This window comes from Zingiber officinale, chromosome 10A, assembly GCF_018446385.1.
Source record: "Zingiber officinale cultivar Zhangliang chromosome 10A, Zo_v1.1, whole genome shotgun sequence".
NCBI classification, from domain to species: Eukaryota; Viridiplantae; Streptophyta; class Magnoliopsida; order Zingiberales; family Zingiberaceae; genus Zingiber; species Zingiber officinale.
Window position 1 is genome coordinate 64,742,404 of NC_056004.1, and position 10,354 is coordinate 64,752,757.

General features: G+C 40.6%; 1 protein-coding gene across 1 annotated transcript; it reads left to right on the top strand.

Annotated features, from left to right (window-relative positions):
• The first annotated feature begins 7,963 nt into the window (after nt 1-7,963).
• On the top strand, nt 7,964-9,393 carry LOC122026681. Its single transcript, XM_042585411.1, has 3 exons — nt 7,964-8,627; nt 8,685-8,865; nt 8,967-9,393. Exons 1-3 carry the CDS (start codon nt 7,964-7,966, stop codon nt 9,391-9,393), a joined length of 1,272 nt encoding a protein of 423 aa, XP_042441345.1.
• The last annotated feature ends 961 nt before the right edge of the window (nt 9,394-10,354 follow it).

Consider the following 10,354-nt stretch of genomic DNA (forward strand, 5'->3'; position numbering starts at 1 on the left):
AATTTCAGTTTCTTGTTTGGACAAGAAAGGTTTCTCTTTTATAATAAAGGACAAATGTTGTTCTGTTTATTTAAAAGATATGTTCTATTATAGTGCACCTATGATGAACGGACTCTACATTCTAGACCTTGAAAGCCCTATCTATAACATAAATACCAAGAGGTTCAAGTCAAATGACATGAACCAAACCTATCTCTGGCACTGTCGCTTAGGTCATATAAATGACAAGCGCTTATCCCAGCTCCATAAGGATGGTTTGCTCGACTCATTTGATTTTGAATCTTATGAGACGTGCGAGTCATGCCTACTAGGAAAGATGACCAAGACTCCCTTTAGTGGGCACAGCGAAAGAGCGACTGATTTGTTAGGACTTATACATAGTGATGTATGTGGCCCTTTTAAATGTCGCTGCTAGAGCGGTTATAGGTACTTCATTACATTTACTAATGACTTCAGTAGATATGGTTATGTGTACTTGATGACACATAAGTCAGAATCATTTGAAAAGTTCAAAGAATTCAAGAATGAAGTACAGAACCAGCTTGGCAAGAGTATTAAGATACTTCGATCAGATCGAGGTGGAGAATACCTTAGCCATGAGTTTCGTGACTATCTAGCTAAGTGTGGGATTCTATCTCAACTCACTCCTCCTAGAACACCACAGTGGAATGGTGTATCTGAAAGAAGGAATCACACCCTATTAGATATGGTACAATCTATGATGAGTCACACAGATCTTCCGACATTCCTTTGGGGCTATGCTCTAGATACGACAGCTTTTATACTCAACCGAGTTCCATCCAAGGCCGTGATAAAGACACCATATAGGATATGGACTGGGAGAGAAGCCGAGGTGTCTTTTATGAGGATTTGGGGTTGTGAGGCTTACGTTCGACGTCAAGTCTCAGACAAATTAGGACCTAAATCTGACAAGTACTACTTTATTGGATATCCTAAGGAAACTAAGGGATATTACTTCTACATTCCCAGTCAGCACAAGGTAGTTGTGGTAAAGACTGGGGTCTTTCTAGAAAGGGATTTTGTTTCTAGAAAGACTAGTGGGAGCGCGTTCGATCTTGAAGAAGTTCAAGATGCGAACAATAGCACTGAAGCCTCGATGGAAGTTGAACTGCAACCACAAAATGTTGTGGATGATGCTGTTCCACAAAGAGTTGAGGAACAAAAACCAGTTCAAGTAGACATACCTCTTCGCAGGTCTGATAGGGTACGTCGTCAGCCAGAGAGATACTCATTTCTCTTGTCTGACCATGATGACGTTGTGCTCATAGAGGATGAGCCTACCACCTATCAGGAAGCTGTGATGAGACCAGATTCCGAGAAATGGCTAGAGGCCATGAGATCCGAGATGGAATCCATGTACTCTAACCAAGTATGGACTTTGGCTGATCCACCTGAAGGGGTAAAATCCATAGGGTGTAAGTGGGTCTTTAAGAGAAAGACTGATATGGATGGACTTATCTATAAGGGTCGTTTGGTAGCTAAAGGTTTCAAGCAAATTCATGGTATTGACTATGATGAAACCTTTTCTCCAGTAGCAATGTTTAAGTCCATTCGGATCATGCTTGCTATTGCAACATACCATGACTATGAGATATGACATATGGATGTCAAAACCGCATTTCTGAATGGAAACCTGCTCTAGGATGTGTACATGACACAACCTGAGGGTTTTGTAGATCCACAGCATATTAGCAGAGTATGCAAGCTGCATAGGTCCATTTATGGACTAAAGCAAACTTCTCGAAGCTGGAATCTTCGATTCGATGATGCAATCAAATAGTTTGGTTTCATCAAGAATGAAGATGAACCTTGTGTCTACAAGAAGGTTGTAGGGGATATAGTTGTCTTCCTCATATTGTTTGTGGATGACATACTACTCATTGGGAAAAACATCCCTTTGCTACAGTCTGTCAAGATCTGGCTAGGGAGTTGTTTCTCAATGAAGGACTTAGGTGTAGCATCTCGCATTCTAGGCATACAGATCTATAGAGATAGATCTAAGAGATTGCTTGGCCTAAGTCAGAGTACATACATTGACAAGGTACTCCTTCGGTTTGCCATGCAGAACTCTAAGAAGGGATTTCTACCGATGTCACATGGCGTGAGTCTTTCGAAGACTCAAGGTCCCTCTTCTAAAGAGGAGAGAGACCGCATGGATCAGATCCCTTATGGCTCAGCCATAGGATTTATCATGTACGCCATGCTATGTACTCATCCTGACGTCTCGTATGCTTTGAGCATGACGAGCAGATACTAGTCAGATCCAGGTGAAAGTCACTGGATAGCGGTCAAGAATATTCTTAAGTACTTAAGAAGGACTAAAGAATATTTCTTGATATATGGAGGCGATGACGAGCTAGCTGTAAAGGGTTACAGTGATGCTAGCTTCCAGACCGACTAGGATGATTATCGATCGCAGTCAGGGTTTGTGTTTTTCATAAATGGTGGTGCTGTGAGCTGGAAGAGTTCGAAGCAAGACACAGTCGTTGATTCTACAACAGAGGCCGAGTACATTGCTGCATCAAAGGCAGCAAAGGAGGCACTTTGGATCCGCAAGTTCATCACTAAACTTGGGGTGGTTCCTAGTATCGCTGACCCTATTGAGCTCTATTGTGACAACAATGGAGCTATAGCACAGGCTAAGGAACCTCACTCACACCAGCGGACCAAACACATACTACGACACTTCCATCTCATTCGAGAGATTATCGAGAGAGGAGATGTGAAGATTTGCATATTACCCACAGAGGCTAACATCGCAGATCCCTTGACCAAGGCTTTGGCACAGAGGAAGCATGATGGTCACACTAGGTCATTGGGGCTTAGAGCCTACACTGATTGACACTAGTGCTAGTGGGAGATTGTTAGTTAGAACCCTAGAGCCAATCATTTGATGATTGTTGTATGGACTCATTGTATCATATTTCTTATATATAAAGGCATTTGGTTTTTGTTTATTATGCTTACTTGTATTGGTGCCAAATAAACTAAGTATAATAGCGTCCTTGAGTAGAAGGTTCTTACCTATATCAATCGATTGGTTGAATCGATAGTGAGATGATATAGGGAACACTACTCTTAATCATTCCTAGTCGAGTATTAATATTCAGGGACAATGTTAATGCAACAAGACTAGCATGTAGGTCAACTCGATGACTTGATCTCATAAGTCATGGATATGGAGATATCAAGTTGACACATGGGTATGCATTGGAGAATGTATACTGAATGACCCGCCATGAGAAATTATCATGGATCGTTATATGAGTGTCATATACTTTCTCATGTGATTATTAGTATGACTACTAGTTCTTAGACCTGAAGTCACCATGGTTCCCTACATAAGAAGTTATGTGCTTTGGTTTCGTCAAACGTCACCCGTAACTGGGTGGACTATATAGGCGATTACTGGGTATGTAACAAATTATCTGGAGGGAAGTGAGTGATGTAGATGTGATCTATCCCTCCTATATGATAGGAGTGACATCGATATTCTTGATAGAGTGAGACCACGAAGTGCATGGCCATGCCCAAATGAGTCAATATGAGATATTGAGCTCATTTGATTTAGTGAGTCTACTTGGAGTTGAAGATTTAGATTGATTAGAGGATGACATGACACGGTCTATGCCTCACATTGATCAATCTAGATGTCTAGGATAGAAGGACAATGTCATATATTGTGAGAAGTCACAATTAGTAGTCACAAGGTGATGTTGGATCTCAACATTCTTAAAACTTGGGTAGTAATGATATGTTGCTAAATACCGCTCATTACTTATTCTTTTAAATGGGTTTAGGAGCATTGCCAACGTTATAAGAACCTATAGGGTCACACACAAAGGACAATTAGATGGAGATTAGGTTCATATGATGAACCAAGAGGGTTAGATTCATGTGATGAATCAAATTGGATTAAGAGTATCCTAATTGTACTAATTGAGTTGGACTCATGTTGATTCATGTGTTCAATGAGTCTAATTTAGATTATGACTCATTGAATCAATTTAATTAAATGAATTAGATTCATTATATTAAATTGGCTTGAATCAAATGGTTGGATTAGATCAACCATGGGAGTTATAATGTCAAGTTTGACTTGACTTGAGAGGAAGAGGAAAAGTCAAGTTTGACTTGACTTTATGCCACATCATTTGTGAGTTGGCATTAAGTGGCCAATAATGGTGTTACACATCATCTTGTTTAGAACATGTGTGTGCCACCTCATGGAGGTTACAAATCTCCTCCTCATTTTAATGGCCACATTAAATGAGAGGAGGTTACAATAGTGGCCGGCCACTAATTGTGATGAATGGAATTCATTTTTCATTCAAGGCATTTTATTTCATCTTCTTCCTCTTGCTCTCATTCTCTTCTCCCTCTCTTCCTCCTTGGCCGAACACTTCATAGGTGCTAGCACACCTTTTGTTTGGCCTCTCCACCTAGTTTGTTCGTGTGGATACTTCTAGAGGATCGTACGCTTGACGATCTCGAGATCGGGCGAACCGTTGGACGAGCGGGATTGTGAAGGGCATCACATCGAGGGTAACTTCCTTCTCCTAGTGTAGATCTAGATGTAAGAAACTCGTAGTCGATTTTTTGTTTTATTTTACTTCGCATGGATCCGGTGGCTTGGGGTTTGGGGTTTCCGCAACTCAGAAAAGCGGTTTTTGCGGCCCGAAATGCCCAAGACCTTATACTTCCAGCGATAGGCACTTACCTGCCACACACAAGGTTCATCCCTCTCAAAAATTTTATGCATCGTCTACACAAGGTCTCAAATGAATACAAGCTATTAAGAGAAACATAGCATTCATTTCCCTAGTAAGCTAACTCTATCTCAAAGGGGTGAATTGCAGTTCAGTGCCGATTGAATAAATATAATAATATCCTTGGGTAGTAGGTTCTTATCTACAGTATATCAATTGGTTGAATTGATAGTGAGATATTGTATAGAACACTACTCTTAACTATTCCAAGTCGATCATTAATATACAAGGACAATATTAATGCATTAAGACTAGCATGTAGGTCAACGGATGACTTGATCTCATCATGGATATGAGATATCAGGTTGACACATGGGTATATATTAGAGAATATATATTGAATGACCCACCTTGAGAATGTTTCATGGATCGTCGTATGAGTATCATAAACATTCTCATGTGACTATTGGTATGAATAGTCCTTAGACCTGAAGTCACTACGGTTCCCTACATAAGGACTTGTATACTTTGGTATCGTCAAACGTCACCCGTAACAGGGTGGACTATAAAATTGATCACTGGGTATGCAATGAATTATACGGAGGGATGTGAGTGATATAGATGGGATATATCTCTTCCATATGACGGAAACGATATCTGTGGGCCTCTTGATTAGTAGGACACAAGAAAGCATGACCATGCGTAAATAATTCAATATGAGATATTGAGCTTATTTGATAAGTGTGTCTACTTGGAGATCAAGAAACACAAAGATTGATAAGAGGATGACACGGTCTATACCTCATTGATCAATCTAGATATCAAGGATAGAGGGACCAAGTCATACATGATGATAGCCACAATCAGGTTAGGTCGGATCTCGACTTTCTCGTCACTTGGGTAGCAATGATGCCTTACTAGATGCCACTCATTGTTTATGTATCGCAAATGTTGATTTGGGTACATTGCCAATGTTACGAGAGCCTATAGGGTCACACACAAAGAACAAGTTGATATGGAGAGATGTTCATGTGATGAATCTATGGATTAAGTGTAATCTGAATTTGACTCATTGAGTTAGACTCAAAGGGATCCAATTGTTAGATTGAGTTCAATTGCATGGGAATCAATGGGTTAGACTCATTGGGTGAACTTGAGTTCACAAAGGAAGTTGAATGGTCAAAATTTGACCATTGGATTGAATGGTTGATTTTGAGCCATTGGATTAGAATATGAAAGGGTGAAGACTCTTGGTATACTATGGGATGGTTATAAATATCATTTGGATGATATTTTTCAGAAGATTTTCATCACTTGAGAAGGTGAAAGGTGATACAACTCTGGATCAGCTCCAAGCCAATGAGACAAGACTGCAAGTCGAGATATACGTTCCGAACCACGAGGAGTATGAAGAGGACTGCACATGCCAGCTGAGCTGATAATGAAAACAGAGGTCAAGCAAGTTCAACATACTTTACAAGCATTGACATCTCGTATCTTGGAAGGGAAGGCTATGGAGTTACAGTCGATGCCATGCCGAATGATCAACTTCATACAAGTCGACCCTAAAATGGGCCAATTAGCTGCAGAAGAATGGAATATCATGATGCAACATGTTCCTAGCCAAATACCATACTAGAATGGTGGGAAAACACACCATTCTGGTTGGAATTGGTGTGCCATTTAATGTCACCTACATTTTGGATGAATTCCCAAGTTGGAGGACAGCTAGAGGGAGTGTGCATAAAGACTTGCATTCATCATCTTCTCTTTCCATGCATTGGAAACTACCATTTGTTGGAAAGGGAGTGTGCATGAAGACTTGTATACATTATCTTCTCTTTCCATGCCTTGGAAACTACCATTTTTAGTTCTATATAATGTCTTGAGTAGATATCAAAGAGGGTAGCAAACATTATATTTTGAGAGAGTTTTCCCCCTTGTAGTTCTTCAACAACTCTATAGGGATTACGGGTGAGCACTTGTAATTCTCAGCACTTTTATAATATCGGTTCTTGGTTTTGTTATAATCATTGGGTCGATATTCTCCATTGTTCTCATAATATTGGTTCTTGATTCTCTATAATCAACGGGTCAATATTCCATCCCTCCGAAACCTCCTTTGGACGATCCTGGAACTGAGTTCCAATCTTATTGTTACTGGGTCTCGCGACATTGTTCGTCGAGATTCGCATCATCTTTGGTATCAGAGCCAAGTTCCAAATCAGGTTTATCTATCTATCCTAGTGTTTATTTTGTTTTTATCATCACAATCTTGTTATCTTCATCTACTTTCTAGTATTGTTGCAAAAAAGAAAAGAAAAAAAAAAAGAAAAGAAAAAAAATAAGGATGAACAAAAAAAAAAAAAAAAAAAGAGAGAGCAGAAAAGAAAAGGAAGAACAAAGATCGTTTGATTTGTTTTGATTGCATCTAGTGATATACATCTAGTGCCATCTGTGGTTGCCGTGATTCTGTTTCCATTTGCACGTTTCTTTTCAACTCCGTTTACCATCTCCTTTGTGCTGCTTTGATTTGATTTTCTCTATCTTATCATCAATTCTATTTTGCTTCATCATATCATCATTTCTGTTTGCTTCATATCTTCTTTCCATCATTCCTTGATTGACATCGTAACCTCGATCCAACTGAGCCTAGAATTGGTATTCTGAGTTTGTTGGGTTGAATAAGTGTTTGCTTATTTTGACTTGCTTAGTTTCTCTAGAACTTTTTGGAGGAAAACAAGTGAGCATAGAGAACTCAATTTTTTGAGTGAAACACGAGTGTTTTTGTGACATCCAACTGAGTGCAAATACGTGAGGGAGTGAGTGAGGATCCTCCTTTGTTCATAATATTTTAGTTGCAGCTCACTATGTCTCGAGAGCACGGTGGCAGGGTTGATCCAAGTGATGGAGGAGGGGCTGATCAGACTACAATCATGCGGGCTATGAAGCAACAATTTGAGCGCATGAATGTCGTGTTCAATGAGATTCGAGATCGGTTGGATAGGCATGAGGATCGGCTCGAACAACTTTAGCAAGAGCCATTACCTAGGCATCGGAGACCCGACCAGCGGCCACATTTTGCTCCAAATGTCCCAGATGATGACTATGATGATGGGGCGAGCAACGAAGTGGTCTCCAATGCTACTTGGAGGAGGGCTAGGGCTATCAGACCCGAAAGGCCAAGGCATGTTCAAAGGCAACACCGAGAAAGGGAAGCCGTAGATCGTAACATGAGCACCATCAAGCTGTCCATTCCTCCATTTCAAGGTAAAAATGACCCTGATGTTTATATTAAATGGGAGAGGAAAGTTGAGCTGGTATTCGATTGTCACAATTACTCGGAGGAGAAGAAAGTGAAGGTTGCTGCGGTGGCTTTTACCGACTATGCCATTATATGGTGGGATCAACTGACCCTGAGTAGATGTCGAAACCGTGAGCTTCCCATCGACAATTGGGAGGATATGAAAGTCGTTATGAAAAGAAGGTTTGTTCCATCTCACTATTATCGGGACTTACATTTGAAATTGCAAAGTCTGAAGCAGGGGTCCATGACTGTGGAAGACTACCACAAGGAGATGGAGATAGCCTTGATTCGGGCTAACATTAAGGAGGACCGGGAGGCGACCATGGCTCGGTTCATTTGTGGCCTAAACAATGAGATTGCCAAGATTGTTGAGCTGCATCACTACGTGGAGCTTGACGATGTGGTACACATGGCAATGAAAGTTGAAAGACAACTTAAGAAAGGAGTGCGATCATCTTCCAAGTATGAGGCTGCGAGTTCATCCCCTTGGAAGCAGAAGTGGGGATCATCAAAACCAACTGAGAAAGAAGTTTCAAAATCAAAGGGAGAGACGAATGTAGCCAAGACACAACCTAGCAACAAAGATAGGGGTAACTCATCTTCCCAACCTCAAAGAAATTGTGACATCAAATGTTTTCGTTGTTTAGGATCAGGTCATATTGCTTCTCAATGCCCAAACAAGCGATCAATGATCATATTGGATAATGGGGAGATCGAAACTGAAGAGGAAGATGATGGAAATGAGTCCACTCCATTAGTTGAAGATACTAGTGATGTTGAGCTTGTTGTTGATGTCCAAGCTCTTGTTGTGCTAAGAGCTCTCCATATGTAAGCTAAAGAAGACGATGACGGGCTGCAAAGGAGAACATCTTCTACACCCACTGCCATGTGAAAGATCGGGTATACGGTTTGATTATTGATGGTGGCAGCTGTGTTAATGTGGCAAGCAAGTTAATGGTGGACAAGCTTGGTCTACCTACCTTGAAGCATCCAAAGCCATATAAACTCCAATGGCTCAATGACAGTGGAGAAATGAAGGTAACCAAGCAGGTCCTTATTTCATTTACGATTGGAAGGTACACGGATGAGGCTCTGTGTGATGTTGTACCCATGCAAGCTAGCCATTTGCTTCTTGGAAGACCGTGGCAATTTGACAGACGGACCACACATGATGGGTATAAGAACCGCTACAGCTTCAGCAAGGATGGTAGGAACATTACACTTGCACCTTTGACACCTCGTCAAGTATTTGAGGAACAACTCCAGATCCAAAAGTCCATTGCAGCAAGAGGAAAAGGTGTGGCTGAGATAGAAAAAGAAAATGAGATTGAAAATGAAAAAAAGATGGTGGACTAAGAATAAAAACAGAGAGTGGAAAAAAAGAAAAGATTGAGAGTTCGGCCTTGAAAAAGAAAGAAGAAAGAAAAATGAGCTTCAATGCAAAAGAAAGAGAGATCAAAAGTGCTTTTAACTCCGATAGACCGATGATCTTGTTTCTATACAAGGAGGCCTATCTTTCTTTGGCTAACCATAATGTTTCTTTGCCAAGTGCTGTGATGTCTCTTTTGCAGGATTTTAAGGATGTCTTTTCTAAGGATACGCCACCTGGGTTACCACCCAAAAGAAGAATCGAGCATCAAATTGATCTCATTCTGGGAGCTTCCATTCCAAACCGACCAGCTTATCGAAGTAGTCCAGAAGAGACCAAAGAGCTTCAAAGGCAAGTCGAAGAACTTATGACCAAAGGACATGTTCGTGAAAGCATGAGTCCCTGTGCTGTGCCTGTGCTGCTGGTTCCAAAGAAAGACAGGACTTGGAGGATGTGTGTGGACTGTCGAGCTGTAAACAAGATAACGGTAAAGTATCTTCACCCTATTCCTCGCTTAGATGACATGCTTGATGAATTACATGGATCCACTATATTTTCTAAGATTGATTTGAAGAGTGGGTATCATCAAATTCGAATTAAGGAAGGAGATGAGTGGAAAACAGCTTTTAAGACAAAACAGGGGCTATATGAATGGTTAGTGATGCCATTTGGATTGACGAATGCTCCTAGCACATTTATGCGTCTCATGAACCATGTACTACGTGCATTTATTGGAAAATTTGTTATTGTTTATTTTGATGACATTATGATCTATAGCAAGAGTTTGCATGACCATATTGATAATTTGAAATGTGTGCTTGAAGCTTTGAGGCGTGAAAAATTATTTGCTAACCTTAAGAAATGCAACTTTTGCGTAGATAGGGATGTTTTCCTAGGATTTATTGTTAGTTCCAGAGGCGTGGAAGTTGATGAGGAGAAGGTGAAAGC

Bases quoted from the DNA above. Each gene is read 5' to 3' on its own strand.
- LOC122026681 (XM_042585411.1), top strand. From the start codon at position 7,964: ATGAGCACCATCAAGCTGTCCATTCCTCCATTTCAAGGTAAAAATGAC. The intron at 8,628-8,684 runs GTAACTCATCTT...TTCGTTGTTTAG, and splicing joins ACCTAGCAACAAAGATAGGG to GATCAGGTCATATTGCTTCT. The intron at 8,866-8,966 runs GTAAGCTAAAGA...TGATGGTGGCAG, and splicing joins GTGCTAAGAGCTCTCCATAT to CTGTGTTAATGTGGCAAGCA.